General features: G+C 37.6%; 1 protein-coding gene across 1 annotated transcript in view; it reads right to left on the reverse strand.

Annotated features, from left to right (window-relative positions):
* Nucleotides 1–17,876, reverse strand: part of LOC109092547 (kalirin-like) — a 190,673-nt gene that overhangs the window by 25,224 nt on the left and 147,573 nt on the right. The window contains 2 exon segments of the mRNA XM_042730646.1: nucleotides 90–233; nucleotides 3,532–3,797. Of these exon segments, the coding sequence (XP_042586580.1) occupies nucleotides 90–233; nucleotides 3,532–3,797 (410 nt within the window).

Below are 17,876 nucleotides of genomic sequence, written 5' to 3' on the forward strand. Positions count from 1 at the left end.
ACACAGTATGCATTTAATAAATCTCTCTCCACATTAATAACCTATGACATGACTGTCCTCACACTCCTCCCTCTCTGATGTGTGTGTACCTTCTCTTCCTGAGCCGACGGGTCTTTGATGATCTCCATCGGGGGAGGGAGGGGAGTGTGTGACTCGTCCTCAGGCTCTTCCTCTCCTCCGCTGTGCATCCCTGATGAAGATTTGGAGAGTGTTCCCTCTTCTTTACGCACTCTCTGCAAACACAAGAAGAAGTCAGTCGGCAAACTCACAACGTGTTACGTATATCAGGTCCCAGCGACTACAGAACAGATCACGCCCTTGCGAAAAAGAAGTGCACTTTATTGTATTGAATGTGTACTTCAAATCTTAAAAGTATATATATATAACAGTAATTGTATATTTATTATTAATGAAATAAGGCCACTTTATAAGTGTACTTAAAGGGAGTATGCATTCATGAATAAAAGTGCACTTATTCTAAAAAAGCACTTTTTAATAGTGTCAAATCAAATATTCATATTAAATAATGATAATTATTAATGAATTAAATGTTTTAAATCATAATGTTTGAATAATGCTTTTAAAAAAGGGTTTACATTTATTTTAATAATAATTACATGTATTTGGATGTTGACACACACTAAAAAGCACATTTAAAATATTTGATATCAATTTTAACTATACTGTAGTATGGTATTTTTTATGGTATTTTCCAACATTAAGTTAACATATTTTGAATGCACTAATTGCAACTTTATTATTAAGAACATATAAATACTAGTGCTGGGCAACGATTAAAAATTTTAATCGCATTTAATCACATGATTTTTCTGCGATTAATCGCATTGTCATGCACAAAATTCAATAATGAATTCAAAAGTAGTGTATTGTGCACTTGTTTCATTTAAAAGTACTGCTATATGAACAGAAGTGCAATAACACACTTTAAACAAATAAGGTGCTTTTTTTACAGCAGTACTCCTTTTACAAAGTAGCAGTTAAAATATTTCTTGGAAAGCTCAACTTAAACATTAATGTAATCAATTTAATTTAAAACCAACACTATTTGCCACTGCCACGGCATTAACGTTTTTATAGAAAATACTTTATAGCTTGCTATAGAAAAAAACAGTTATGCTCAGAGTCCAGATCCTCAATCATCACATTATAACAGGCACCTTAGAGACCTGCATGATCGCGGGACCCAACACAACAGAGAGCGGCGCGGGACAACACTTGATGGACGAGACACTTTTCTGTTCAAAATAACAGTGGTTTGTGAATGTTGAGGTTTAGCCTAAATAATTTTATCAGGAGTGTCCATGTGAGCGCTGCTACAGTCTTGGGCCCTCCCCAAATGCTCTCATTGGTTGAGACGCGATGACACTCATCCCAAGCCAGTACTGATCAACATCCCACCCCTCCTGTGACCCATGGTTTGTCTGTGTGTGTATTCAGAGCCAGTGAGCAACAGACTTTCATAATAATACTAATAATATATATATATATAATAATAATAAACTGCATTAATGCACGATAAAATAATTGTCAGTGTTAATAAAGTTAACGCAATAACGTGTTAACTTGCCCAGCCCTAATAAATACAAATATATTTAAATACATGATATACATGTTTCAGTAGAAATTAGATTATATAGTTTAGTTTACCATATATTCTTTTTTAAAAACAACAGAAGCAAATTTTGAAATTGCATACAAAGATATACTTAAGTCCTACTTAAGTTGGTGAAAAAAAGCACTCTTATATTCAACTAATTCCATTTAATACAATCTAAAATATAATACAAAAGTTAGTCTTAAAATATATAACTTTTTAAATTATTATTATTATTTTTTTAAATGTATGCTCAAATGTATGACTTTTTCACAGGGTTCAATCATTTGTAGAAATATATTTGAATATATTTCTACAAATGTACATAATACTTGCCAGAATAATACCTCAAACTGTGCTATTACTTTCAGTGATGAATAATCATCATATAAAATTAAGAACACCAAAACATCCTCAAAATATGCACTGTGGCACAGTTTTGCAAGCACAAGCACCTCAAAATCTAGTTTATAGAACAATCATTGATAATTTTGTTGCTTTGTATATTGAACACTGATGTCATACTACTGAAATCATATTACTGAGGACCATAAACGACACGAGGCAACACATTACAGTGATATTATCACACCTAACAAAATCCTTCACCTGTGATAAAATCACTGTAACTCAAGGGGTTTATTGCTATATTATTTGGCTTCAGTGCACTAGTTTAAATGCTCAGAGTTTGTTGTTGAAGAATTTGCTCTGAAAGACAGCAGACATGGTTAATATGGGCCATTGTGGTGGGGTTCACATACCCTGCTTGAGAAATACAGAGGCTCTTTTGTACCAGCACATTATATGGCGCACAGCTTTAAAAAGTCAGGCTAATCATCACCCTCCGATCTGAACGGCTGCTGCCAGGGCCATAGCAGCCCTTTAATACGCCATTAATACAGCATACAGAACAACAGCCCTACTTTTCTCTGTATGGTCATGATTGAGTAAAAAAATGGTGATGGAGAATGAAGGAGCGGTTATAAAATACTCTGACGTAAAAGCTGCTGTTTACCGTCACCACATGCTATTACACAAACGTAAAATATTGACAACAAACCTTGTTTTAGCAAATTTTTATGGAAATTTAAAACATTCGATCACTTTATTTTAAGGTCCAACTCTTATTATTAACAAACCATTAACTATGTCTTTTGCCTCAATAAACTCCTTATTTGCTGCTTATTAATAGTAAGGTAGTTGTTAAGTTTAGGGATTGGGTAGTATTAGGGAAGTATAATATGGTCATGCAGAATATATGCTATATATGTACTACTAAACAGCCAATATGATAATAATAGGCATGCTAATAAGCTACTAGTTACTAGTAAGAAGTGGTGCCTATACTAAAGTGTTACCAAATATTCTTTAAGTAAACAAACTATGGTGATGTAGCTCAGTCTGTCCTGACTTCACTGTTAAGATTGGACTGGATTTACGTAACAGCTGTTATTGATGTGTAGTTAAAAACATTGTAAATTCTTATTTCTATTGTGACATTTTTTTTTTTTTCATTGATGTATTTTATACTGAAAAAAATGAGTTGAGGGAAAAAAAGACTTTTTTAATGCTGAAATAAAAGTAAAAACACCTATGCAAAACAACAAAATAGACAAAAACGTGCTGCTCTGGCCATGTGAGAACCGGAGAACAAAAACACAGTAAATACACTGTATTGCAGGGAGAGTGATTACCATCATGGTTTGGTGGACATAACATAGTAATAATAGTATTGTTTGAAGTTCCTTGGATTGCCATGGTATAAAAATAAGGTGATAAGTCAGGGTCGTGGTAATATCATTTAATTCAATCAGATGGCTGTAAGCTTTTCCTCAATGTAGTATTAAAATTAAATGTAGTATTTTTAGTAAATAAAAAAAAAAAACTTTTCAATAAGTTGAAAAAATGTACAGTACCTCCTCCAGGGTATCATCCTGTAGTTCAGGCGGCCCCAGTTCTATGCTCTTTCGTCTATCACGTTTCTGCTTTTGTTTGCTTGGGATCTTCTTGATGTTGCTGCCGTGACTGAGGCGCCGGACAGGGCTGGTCAACCACTTCTTCAGTGTATTTCCAGAGCGCTTGGGTCCAGGGGAGCTGCTCTGCAGGGAGTTCAGGGACGTCTGCGGCTGCAGTGTGGTCACAGACTCCGTCTTCCCTTCTGGGCCACCAACCGCATAGTTTTCTGTAGGACAAAGAACAGAGAAGAAGGGTGAATGAAAGCAATGTTCATCATAAAGGTGATGATCAGGCCTAAAACAACTTTTAAGGAATACTCCAGGTTAAATACAACTTAAGGTTTGTAATTTCTGCATCACTGTCATTTCCAGTTGGATTTGTTAAAATACTCGTAGGGAAAAATAGGATTCTCAAATACTCCACCCATCCACCCAATGGCCAGAAAAACAGCCAGAGCCACCCCAAACTCGCACCTCTGGTTGACATAATGGTTGGGATGCTCAAACAAACAGAACAATGTTTTGAAAGCACCAAAAAACCACAGTGTTTATGCTTTTCGGGGAGTTTACAGACTATAGACAGCATCTGTGGCATGTTGTTGATTACCATTTTCCACAGACTCACTCCTAAGATTGTTAAAAAGAAAACAAGCAGAAAATACATTTACAATAATAAACATACAATGGAAGTCTAACAGACAAGGAACCTATATACATTTTTCAGTAAACATGTTTATCACGAGAGTTATTAAGTTTGAATTAATTCAATTAACCCTAAACTAGTGAAATATTTATTTCCTCCCAGTAACATTCAAAATCAATTAAACAAGTCGTTTTCAATCAGCTCTCTTCTTTCCTGTCACAGAAAAGAATTTGCTTTAGTCAGGTATCAAAAGAGGACTCCGGAAGCTCTGCAGTTGGCAAGACCCACTTTCAGATGATCAATCCTCAATCTCCTAGCTTTTGAAACCAGACTACCAAACACTCCTGTGTATCATCTCAAGCCTTGGAATCTTGGAATCTGGAATCTGTACTCATTCAGGGTTATTTTGGAGTCCAGAGGTTTTTAGTCACATTAACTTTCCACAGGGGTGCCTCAGGGTTCAGTGCTTGGCCCTCCTTTCTTCTCAATATATACATCAACACTAGGACCTATTCCAGTTTCTGTTAAACAGCATGCATTCTCAGAGATTATACTACAAACGATTCAAAAAGTTCGGACACTACAAATTGTGAATAAAAACAGAATGCAATCTGTGGAATTAATTTCAATATTTTTATCAGAATACAACATAGATGGCATATCAAATGTGAAACTGAGAAAAATGTAAGGGAAAGATATGTTGATAAATTCATTCAACACCTATCTCAAAAAAGTTGGGACAAGGCCAGTTTAACTGTGTGGCATCCCCTCTTCTTTTTATAACAGTCTGCAGACATCTGTGGGACTGAGGAGACAACAAGTTTAGGAATAGGAATGTTTGTCTAATACAGGCTTCTAGTTGCTCAACTTGTATTTCTTTGTCGCATCTTCCTCTTTATGATGCGCCAAATGTTTTCTATGGGTGAAAAGATCTGGACTGCAGGCTGGCCGTTTCAGTACCAATCCTTCTTCTACCGCAGCCATGTTGTTGTAATTGATGCAGTGGTGGGTTCTGGCATTGTCATGTTGGAAAATGCAAGGTCTTCCCTGAAAGAGACGACATCTGGATGGGAGCATATGTTTGTTTCTAAACTTGGATATACCTTCAAGCATTGATGGTGCCTTTATTTGTAAGCTGCCCATGCCACATGCACTCATGCAAACCCCATACCATCAGAGATCAGGCTTCTCTGACTGAGTGCTGATAACAACTTGGGTTTGTCCTTGTCCTCTTTAGTCTGGATGACATAGCGTCCCAGTTTTCCAAAAAGAACTTCAAATTTTATTCATCTGACCACAGAACAGTTTTTTTTCCACATTGCCACAGTCCATTTTAAATGAGCCCTTGGCCCAAGAAACGCCTTGCACTTCTGGATCATGTTTAGATATGGCTTTCTTTTTTGGACCTATAGAGTTTTAGAGGCCGCAACTGCGAATGGCACCGGTGGATTGTGTTCACCGACAATGTTTTCCTGGAAGTATTCCCTGAGCCTATGTTGTGATTTCCATTACAGTAGCATTCCTGTATGTGATGCAGTGCCGTCAGGTCCGAAGATCACGGACATTCCATATGGTTTTCAGAGCCTTGACCCTCACGCCACAGAGATTCACAGATTCTCTGAATCGTTTGGATGATATTATGCACTGTAGAGATGATACACAATTTCTCTGAGAAACTCCTTTTCTGATATTGCTCCACATTTTTTGCCACAGCATTGGGGGAACTGTTGATCACTCTGCCCATCTTGACTTCTGAGAGACACTGCCACTCTGAGAGGCTCTTTTTATACCCAATCATGTTGCCAACACCTAATAAGTTGCAAATTGGTCCTCCAGCTTTCCTTATATTGTACATTTAACTTTTCCGGCCTCTTATTGCGACTACCTGTCCCAACTTTTTTTTGGAATGTGTAGCTCTCATAAATCCAAAATGAGCCAATATTTGGCATGACATTCAAAATGTTTCACTTTCAACATTTGATATGTTATCTATATTCTATTGTGAATAAAATATAAGTTTATGAGATTTGTAAATTATTCAATTCCTTTTTTACTCACTATTTGTACAGTGTCACATTTTTTTTGGAATTGGGTTTGTAGACAAGTTAATCTGTTTAAAAGGAAATTAAAATGAGGAATCAAAGTAATCCAACAAAAGTTTTCAGCAGTATCACCAATAGATGAGCCAATAGAAGGGCTAAACCTAGACTGTATCCTTCAATCAGACACAACTAACAGAAGTGCAGTACAGGAAGAACTAGCAATGCCAAATGTTTCAAATCTAACACCATCCTAACATTAACCAACTCCTGTTAACTGGAAACCAAATATCACAATTCAAAGTGTATAATGATAAACAAACATTTCAGATAAGAACTGAAAAACGCCTACAGAGCATCACAGTACTGCTATTCTCTTCAGATGTAACACTACAGTATACACACATTCGTTCAAAGTTATTGATCGCATTCCACAAATGCAAACCACACACCTAGCAAAGTCAATATTCTTGTGGTGTAGAAGATGCTCAAGCAGACATTACCCACAATATTAAAGCATTACATTGCATCTAACTTTTTGACATTGTAACTGCTATATCATTTAAAACAATTGTAGGCTACAGTAACAAAGTCTTTTTTGCCATGTGTTCAAAAATTGGTGATCACTGAACTAAATTAAATGAAATTTAATGCATCACATTTCATTTTAGAAATGCACTGGTACTGTATATTATACATAATATAACTGCTAATATCACCAGGTTTTTAAACGATCAGTATCCATCTGATTAGGTAACAAACAGGAGACAGGCAAACTTTTGAATATTAGTGCACTCCTAATTCTAATCATGCACTATTTGACATGTTAAAATTTCAAACAAATTGCCATTATCTCTCACTGAATCATCACTGAAAACATTCCATGTTTTTTTCTCTCTTGCGAAGACAGGCCTGATTCATGATAAGATCAAGTATCATTACCAGCGGAAGAACTTGTTCTCCAAACACCCATTGTGTTGATGACATCTGTGTGTGTTGAGTACGGCCTTTAATGGCTGACTCATTAGAAGAAATGACCTTGTGAGAGTTGGTCATAAAGCTTGTGATGAAAACATAAGTGAATTTCTACTACAATACACTGATTCAGCAGAAATCACAGTCGTCTGAACTGAGCATCGTGCTTAAACAGAACGAACGCTGCTCTTCACATGCCATTCCCACTGTTCTGTGTTTGTCTCACCAGGCTCGATACAACATGTGTGAGCCATTCCATTCAGTCTTGTGAGTGTGTGATTATGTGTGGAGTAAAGATGAGCGCTTTAATGAGAGCAGTCATTAAGCACTGCCCTTTACACATACACTCTTCTCCTGCTGCTGCCTCAGTAACTCAGAGACAGACAGAGAGAGTTCTTTGTTCTTTTAAGTGGTCACATCACATTTCTACAGAAAGCAGCATCTGGATCATATGACTACTTTTACTACAAAGCAAAACCAGCTCCCCACTGACACATATCACAGTCCTGCTCCTGCAGCAAATTTTGCAGAACTGAACAATGAGACTTAACATGTATAAATATGCAACAATTCTGAATAAAATTTGACTTTGACAAGTATATTATAATGTGCCATAAGTCTGTTACTCTTCATTTGGGTAGCAACTTTATTAGGAACTGCAACTAAGTTAAAAATATACTGTAAATGTGACCTTTGTAGATGAAAGTGCCATGAACAATTCAAACCAAAAACGATATACAGTAAATACTCTTTGCTGTTTCTCTTCTACAACTTAATTTAGACAAATATTTCTCACATTAAAGGAATAGGTCACCTCAAAAATGAAAGTAATTTCTGTCATCATTTACTCACCCTCATGTCATTCAGAATTAGAAACAGAATCAGAATGAGCTTTATTGCCAGGTATGTTTACACATACGAGGAATTTGTTTTAGTGACAGAAGCGCCACAGTGCAACAGAATGACAGCGACAAGACAAGACAGATAATAAAAAGAATAATACAAATATACAAAACAGACAATGTGAAAAACAGCAAAAACACAATATACAAAATAGACAATTTAGTATGTACAGGTATGTCAGGTGCAAATTAAAATGTAAATAAGTATGTGTGTTAAATAAATGTATAATAGTGTGGTGTGTTCTACATTTATTGTCAAGTCTACATGAGATGGATTGCCTGGGGAAAGAAACTATTCTTGTGCCTGGCCGTTCTGGTCCTCAGTGCTCTGTAGCGCAGACCAGATGGCAATAGTTCAAAGAGGGAGTGTGCTGGATGTGAGGAGTCCAGAGTGATTTAGCTAGCCCTTTTGTTCACTCTGGATAAGTACATTTCTTGGAGAGTAGGGAGGGTTGTACCAGTGATTCGCTCAGCAGTCTCGACTATCTGACGTAGTCTTCTGAGTTCAGATTTGGTAGCTATGCTGAACCAGACAGTTATTGAAGTGCAGAGGACGGATTCATTGATGGCAGAGTACTACTGTTTCAGCAGCTCCTGTGGCAGATTTAACTTTCTCAGTTGGCGAAGGAAGTACAACCTCTGCACGGCCTTTATCACAATGCAGTCTATGTGAATGTCCCACTTCTGGTCCTGAGAGATGGTGTTGCCCAGGAATCTGAATGACTCCATTGTTGTTACAGTGCTGTTCATGATGGTGAGTGGGGGGAGAGCAGGGGGGTTTCTCCTGAAGTCCACTATCATCTCCACTGTTTTGAGCATGCTGAGCTCCAGGTTGTTAAGACTGCACCAGAGAGCCAGCTCTTTAACCTCCTGTCTGTAAGCAGACTCGTCACCATCCTGAATGAGGCCAATGAGTGTGGTTTTGTCTGCAAACTTTAGGAGCTTGACAGAGGGGTCTTTAGGGGTGCAGTCATTGGTTTAGAGCAGGGGTGGCGAACGTCGGTCCAGGAGAGCTGCAGCCCTGCAGAATTCAGAGAACACAGCCCTGAGGTGCTCCAGTGCTGATCGTACGGGTGCTGGATGAGAATTTTCCTAGCTTTACTAACTGCTGCCTGTCTGTCAGAAAGCTGTTGATCCACTGACAGACGGAGGTGGGCACGGAGAGCTGAGTTAGTTTGGGCAGGAGGAGGTTTGAGTCCCTGGTCTGTCTAGATGTTGCAGAACATAATGCAGTCCCATGTTGACTGCATCGTCCACAGACCTGTTTGCTCTGTAGGTAAACTGAAGAGGATCCAGTAAGGGTCCAGTATTGTCCTTCAGGTGGGCCAGCACCAGTTTTTCAAAAGACTTCATGACCACAGACATTAGAGCCACATGTCTGTAGTCTTTAAGTCCAGTAATTTTGGGTTTCTTTGGGATGAGGATGATGGTGGAGCGTTTGAAGCATGAGGGGACTTCACACAGCTCCAGTGATCTGTTGAAGATCTGTGTGAAGATGGGGGCCAGCTGGTCACTTGAGTCATACTAAAAATATGTGAATGTTGTTTTTCTTAATAATTTCTGCAATAACTTTTAATCGGCTGTGGTGGATTTTTGAAGTAATTTTTCCTCAAGGTGCCACAAAGGTGTAGCCAATCAGTTTTACTACTATTTGAGTTACACAAAGCATCCAGTTACCACATTAAAACATGTTTGCACTATTTTCTTTAAAATAGATGTTTTAAACTTTTTTTTTTTTTTTTTTTTTTGCATGTAAGTGTCTTGAATGTCCAAATAATTTGTGCTAAAATAAAGCAATAAGCCCCAAGAAGCCGTGGTTTACACTGAATTTATAACAGCTAAGGAGTGTAGTTAGGTTCAATGCGAGGCGGAGTGACTAAAACCTCCTCAGCTGTTATAAATTCGCTGTAAACCATGGCTTCACAGGGCTTATTGCTTTTATAAAATGGCTTTTTCATATACGTAGTAAATTTTCACAGAATAAAACAGAGCAAATAAAGTGTAATGATATTAATTAAAACAGTTTTCTTCCACCAAACAATGTAGTTCCTCAGAAACAGTTGTGGTTCCAACAAAGGGGTTGCCGAGCAACACACAGAAGTATACAAAGGTGTATGTTTGTAGAGTAATTTACAACAGCTTTGAACGCAGCTCAACCAATCAGAATCAAGGACCGGAACTATCCGCTTTATAATTAAAAATAAGACACAGTGGCCTCATTTAACACAATTCACATGAGTCAGAGTTCCCGGCGCTGTTGTGAAAGAGTGACGGATACTCCCTCCTCATACTTTTCATAAAAACACTGGAAGTGATGATGTCATGCTTAATTTGACATAATTAATTTGACATGAACAATAAGAATGTGAAACAATAACTTATAAGCAAGCTGTCATTCAGAAGCATATGCTCTGGAAAAGTGAATGTACCAGGATTTACTCTCAACATCTGCTATAGAACTAGTAGTTCTGCTCCTGGATGCTGATTATGGTTCCAGCTATGCCTTCCAGCGGGAAAACAGGGACTGCACTTTCTAGCAAAAGGAAGAATTTCTCCCCCAACAGTATAAATAATGTATCATAACTCGACTTAATATGCAGAGACAACTGTAAGAAATGACACACTTGATTTCAGCTTAAGGTTTAACTTTAAATTTAAGGCCCTCATATCTGAGAAATACGTACCATCCATTCATAAATTCCTTTATCTGTCAAACAATGTGTCGTCTCCCACACGTCTTGGAGGTGTGACCGAGTGAATGGTTTAGTCTTCACTGAAGCAAACAGGCAGATGTGCCAACTTTTATCTGCTGTTGAGTCTTTGCACTGACATTCCTCGCTGTCAATAGAAACCCAGGCATGCTTTAAAGCTTTTGCCATTTTTCCAGATACTTCACACAATCAGATTCTTCTGAGCCGAGCCGGTTCTGAAACACACAGGCAGTCCAGACGGACCACATTCCATTCATAGGTGAGGAGTTTCACATGCTTTAACCTGACAACACCTCTCGCCTCACCACGCATTTCTGCTGACTGTACAATACAGGCATTAACTGACTGTAAATATCCCAAGCGCTCAAGAGGAAGAATAAATAAGGGGATCGTTCCCACATTATCTTTCTCTTAGAGCCGTCTTCGAAGAGCCACTAAAGCTCTTCTGATGAAAAGAGGATTTGAACTAATTTGCTCTTCAAAGACCGCAGAAGTCATGGCCAGGCTGCACATTAACAGATCACTTTGCATAATTATGTAACAAGTGTAATGTAATGGTTACACTTTATTTTAAGCTGCCCTTGTTACAGTGTAATTATACATTTAAATACTGAGTAATATTAATTAACTACATGTTCTAACTATATGGTTGGGGTTTGGCTTAGAGTTACTTGCATGTAATTATGCATAATTAAGTGTAATTATAATAGTATGTACATGTAACGTGTAACAAGGACACCTTGAAATAAAGTGTTACCAAAGTAACTATATACAAAACTATTATACATAAACATGTAGTCTATTATACATATACATGACATTAGTGTGTAATATATATATATATATATATACAGGTAATGTAAGTACATAGTAGTTAAGGCCACTTAATATTAGGTGGGACCAAATCTAATTAAGATAATTAACAAAAACTATAATAGTACAGTACATTAGTGATACTAAAACACTTGTTGTGTCCAACAAACTAATCATCACCTGGTGTTAAACTCCATTAGGTGTAGACTAGGACACGTCCTACTTGATTTTTTGCATTTTTTTTTTTCACATTTTATCTTTTGTAAGACTGTAAAGCATGCAAAGAATCTGACCCGTGCACACTGGGCACATTTCTACATGTTGAATAGTATATACTGTGATAACACCCTAGTTGTCTAAATTTTGAGTCTGTGTCAACTACTAGAAGATGCAGCATGAATCTGGCAATACAGATATGGTGCTTTTGACTCTCACACGCAACATCTCAGCGGGACGCTGGACCGAGAGACACCGTCTCCAGCTGACCATCGGCCTGCTGAAGCTGCACGCATATGGAGGGTTATTTACATAAAGCGAACACAACATTTTTTAAGGTGGGATCCTTCACAAAGACACCTAACCCTTTTGACAAGACAAGTTGTTTAGTAGGTAACACTTTAGTATAGGAACCAATTCTCACTATTAACTAGTTGCTTATTAGCATGTCTATTAATACATACAGTCTGTTTATTAAAAATTATAAACAGTGTTGCCAAGTCTGTGGTTTTCCCGCAGAACTGGGCTACTTTAACACTGTAGCCGTGGATTGTTTTTTATGTTGAAGAAATCCCAACAACGTGATATTTATCCACTGGAATGTGAATTTTACCAGGGGAATCCCACCAAAAAAAACGTATTTTTAACCCCCCCTCCATCATGCTCGAAACATGATTGGGCTAGTTTTGAGTAACAATTGGGTGGGTTTTGTTGTGAAAACTGGCAACCCTGCTTATAAAGTACATATTGATGCCTTATTCTGCATGACCATATTCTACATCCCTAGTTCTACCCAGTACCTAAACTTACCAACTACCTTACTAGCTATTAGGAGTTTATTGAGGCAAAAGTCATAGTTAACGGTTTGTTAATAGCAAGAATTGGACCTTAAAATAAAGTGTGACTGTTTAGTAAAACAGGTAAGAAGTGCTCAAGGAGTGAAGCATAAACTATCACCCATTGTAACCCTTGATGAGAATCTCAGATTACTACAGAGGACATAACCTGTAATGAGTGCATTGCATTGATGCATTCACGGCATGTCGCATAATTACTAGATGAAAACCCGGATGGTTTACTCAAAGCCGTTCACGACTTCAGACCCAGAAATATGCGTTACTATAACAACACTGTTAACACAAAAATGAATGTGTAATTTGAGCAATCAACAGACAAAACCACAATACAGCGAGTAACCGTGGCTATCCAAATGCCTTCATTATTGAACTTAGTCTAATAATGACAGTTTATTTAGCTTATTGTGCCGGATTTTAGAGAGTCTTTCAACTCTTGCATTATTTAGACATTGACAACAGTCAAGCGAGACTTTAATGGGACTGAAAAGTCCATGTTGATCTCTATCTGTAGGATTTTGTGGGTGGGAGCGAGACGAAAAGTAAAAATTGCAGGCAGGAGCTGGAAGAAATATAGCTCCTTTTTAGCAGGAGCGGGACCGAATCTTGCAGGAGTGTGGTGTGAAGAGAAAAGATAGATTGTTTGTTCTGTCTGTCAGTATATGTTTGTTTGTTTGTGAATGTGATCTGATTGGAATGAGATTTATTTAATGTGTTTTGTTTTTGTTTAAAAATATGTATGTATGTGGAATGGATTTGTAAAAATCAGATTTCACATGATTTTTTGCCGTTCACACTTGCTAAATATTATCAGATTCCAGTTGGATATGCATACAAAATCAGATTTGGACTGATGGTCTGAACAAGGCCCAAGTTGCAGCTGTCATGTTATAAGTTGTGTCACAAGTTCTATGCAGAAGCGAATGTCAGAATCTCATAATTAACACACCTTTGCTAACTGACAATGTACTGTACTGTACTTTTAAATGAGTTAATAAGCATTTCAATTGCCTCCCTTTGGGTTAAAGCTGAAAAAACATTGAAACCAAAACCATAAGTCCATAAACCACAGACTCTAGACAACTCCAGAATAAATACTGTGGTTTATATGATGACATCACAACACAACAGAGGTTGTGTTTTTAGCCCTGTCTCTTTCTGCAGGACAACTTCCTGAGTTAATCAGTATGGTGAGAGAGAGAGAGAGAGAGAGAGAGAGAGAGAGAGAGAGAGAGAGAGAGAGAGAGAGAGCACTTTAGTCCACATTAGAGAGGAGCAGAGAGGTACTTCAGCATGACATCAACACACACGCGTGTGCAAACAACCCTCATCTACCCATGACACAAGACAGAGTAAACAACTGCAGCTCTACAGTCAATATCATTTTAAACCATGAGCCAGAGATATGAAAGACATGCAAGATAAAACAAATTATAATCAGATTAAGTAACAAATACCCAAAAGTAATTATTTCAATAACAGTGAAAATGCTCTGCACACTGATATTGACACTGTTCAGCTGCACCATCGGGTTCTGTGGTGTAACGTGATATATTTCATCTAAAGCCATTTTATAATTATTAATCAGAAGTTTTTCTGAGCTCATATCATCTGAGTGACTGTATGGAATACATGTATGTATTTTTATTCGTCACAACAAATTAACTGCAAGAAACCTAATTTCATTAAAATGGTAAAAATACAACTGGTAAACGCATGCAACACCTAAAACTTAATTTTCCCCTCTTACTAATATTATAACGGTTACATATAGAGTACACATGGTAACCACAAATATTTTGTAAAAAAAAAAGTTAATTTTATCCCTTTGAAAGAAGCCCACTTAAGCATACTTTTTTTTTTTTTTTGTAAGTATGAAGATAATATACTTAATGTAATAATATAGTTGCTCTTGATAGGCCTATCAACATGCTCACTGGTTTATTTATTTATTTTAGTGACCAGATACTGTACCTACACACACACACACACACACACACACACACACACACACACACACACACACACACACACACACACACACACACACACACATAAACACTTATATATGTCATCTATTACAGATAAAGAAGCAAACATTAGCATATTTTTGTACTCATTATGAAGATAATATACTTAAAAGCAAACTTAATTTAATGTTTCCAGACACTTTTTTTTGCATTGTATTTGTAATTAAATGTTACATAATTTAAATAAATTTATATCTAATACAATAAGTTGAACATAAGCATGCTTTTTCTATAAAGATGCAACTTAAGTGCATCTTTATATGTAATTTCATAATTACTTCTTTTGTCTTTAAAATATATTGATAGTGCACATTAAATTGTCAAAAGAACTGCCAAGTATTTATGGTATACTAAAATATAAATGTAATGTAACATACTTTTGAAAGAATACACTAAAGTGCAAACTGAAAGTAGGCCCATTGTTTTCAGAATTTTCTTTTTTTGGTACCACTATTTTAAGGTGTTCTTGTTACACATTACATGTTCTTACTATTATAATAACAATAAATTATGCATAATTACATGCAAGTTACCCTTAAAATGTACTTTTAAGTAGAAGTTTTAGTTTCACATTATTACAAAATACAATTTTGTTAAACTGTCATGAACAAAGTACACTTAAGAGGGCTTTTCTAATAATAATAATAATAATAATAATAATAATAATTATTATTATTAAATAAAAACATATTTTTTTATAAATATACTGTTACACTTTATTTTAAGGTGTCCTTGTTACAATGTAATTAAGTACTGAGTAATATGTTCTTACTATAGGGTTAGGGTTAGGATTAGGGTTTGGCTTAGAATTACTTGCATGTTATTATGAATACTTTATTGTTATTATAATAGTAAGTACATGTAACGTGTAACAAGGGCACCGCAATATGAAGTGTTACCAAATACACTTTAAAGAGCTGAAGTACACTACACGTTCACATTAAATTCAGCTGAGCACATTTCTACACTTCAACAGATCGCCAGGTGAACCAGCTCAGTATATGTCTACATCATATGTATAAAGCCTTTGTTGTGCCACAAACTTGCAATATGTACATTAGTTCTGCACTGAAGAGTGTTTGAGAAACCCACCTCCTACATGACAGCAGCAGCAGCATTTAGTGAGAATCCAGCCGCAGCAGGAGTGCTCACCCTTTTCACTCCTCATGACCGCTCAGAGATGCATGTCTCAACACAGAGAGATGTTCCTGGAGGACTGCACCCGTGCCAATGAGTAATTACTCTCATTCAGCCTGACTTTAAAGAGAGAGAGAGAGAGAGAGAGAGAGAGAGAGGAGGAGCTACAGGACTCTCTCATGTTTCACTTTAAGACAAAGGCCGCAGTCAGTTTGCTGGACGTGATAACTTGAACCCATGACAATGTGCCCAGCTATACTATGCTTACGGGGCACCACAGGGGTCGATACTCTCTCCGTCTCTTTTCTCCCTTTTTTCTCTGAACACTCTTTAAATGAGAAGCCAGTGAAAAGGGAAACACACATTCCCATGCAGATAACTTGAGCTGAACTTCTGAACTGGACAAGAGAGAAAAGACTCACTGATGCCTAAAGTTCATGTCAGAATGAGTGAAGATTACATGAGCTTGATACAGAATGACTGGCTATTGCTGTTGTTTGTGTGGCAGCAGGTTAACCGGTGTTATCAGGAGACTTCTCACCTGCTGTGTGACGCAGTACTGTGTCACTGGAATGACAGGAATCAAACACTTTCCGTACCTGCCTGTTTCTAAGTAATAAACAACACATTCAGGTCAGAGATGTAAAAAAACTGATAACTGCATGAGAGTATAAACAGCCCTGATGTGCAGTAGCACCAAAATGCATTTAGACATGTAAACTACATGTGAATCATGTTGATAGTTAGTGCGATTGTCTACACCTGTGGATGCTCTGCCCGGACACCTGTGTGAACTTGAGGAGAACTGACTTGCATCCACAAAAAAGTCAGTCAGTCAGTCAGTCAATCAATCAATCAATCAACCAATCAATCAATCAATCAAACATCAGTTAAAGGTCTATGTGTGTGATTCCCGATGCACATAACAAATCAGCCATTGTTGTAACTATAATGAAATGGTGTAGGAACATCTATAAAAATTTGTGAAAGAGAAGTGTGCATAACTGTATTGAATGTTAAGTCAAGTCACCTTTATTTATATAGTGCTTTTAACAATACAAATTGTGTCAAAGCAACTTTACAGTATTAAATAGGAAAATAGTGTGTCAATATTGACAAAATGATAACTTGTAGTGTTCTTCAAATCTTAAAAGTATATATATAAAAAAAAATATGAAATAAAAGACCAAAAAGAGAGTACACATTCATGACTGTATCATAACATGTAATGTGTAACAAGAACATCTTAAAATAAAGTGTTACCAAAAAAAAAAAACTAAAAAAAAAAAAAATCTGAAAACAATAGACCTGCTTTCAGGTTGCACTTTAGTGTGTTCTTTTAAAGTATGTTATTTCTGAAATAAGTGCTCTTTTTCAACTTCTCAGAGTACATGGTGTGACGAGTCAGCTGCCTCCCCCCTAATTATCATCGGCACCCCGTCCCAAATTGCCGCCCTTCACCAGTCTCCCGACAGGAGTGGGTGTGTGAGAGAGGAGGGGCGCTGGAGGAGCCAGGGCTGGCGGCGTGTGATGGGGCACACCTGATGTAAATGGAGCCTCATCACCGCCGCTGTTTAAAAAGCCCAACACTCCTCTCCTCGGGAGACCGGCCTCTCCCCCGTGCATACACACTGGTGTCCTCTTGGGTACAGGAAGGGTGCGTAGATGGACTCCTGTGCTGCCAGAGATGTGAGCTGCCGGACCCGTGGTCTGGATGAGAACCGCATCCGTTTACACGGCCATCAGGCCAGAATGCCAGGCCGTCTATCCCCTTCAAGCGCCGCAGCCAGCGAGAAGGATGCAGCCACTGAAAGAAGCCGCCGCCTCTCGCACCCCGGATCGAAGAGGGGAGCGCGTGCTGCCGCCGGACTCTGCCCCTTACCTGGACCCTTCCCTCCTGAACACTGCCCCACCTACACCAACCCCGCACGACGAGGACACCAGATTCCCTGTTTATTTTGGACACACCTTCCCTTTTGGAAACTT

The sequence above is a fragment of the Cyprinus carpio genome, chromosome B9, assembly GCF_018340385.1.
Source record: "Cyprinus carpio isolate SPL01 chromosome B9, ASM1834038v1, whole genome shotgun sequence".
NCBI lineage: Eukaryota > Metazoa > Chordata > Actinopteri > Cypriniformes > Cyprinidae > Cyprinus > Cyprinus carpio.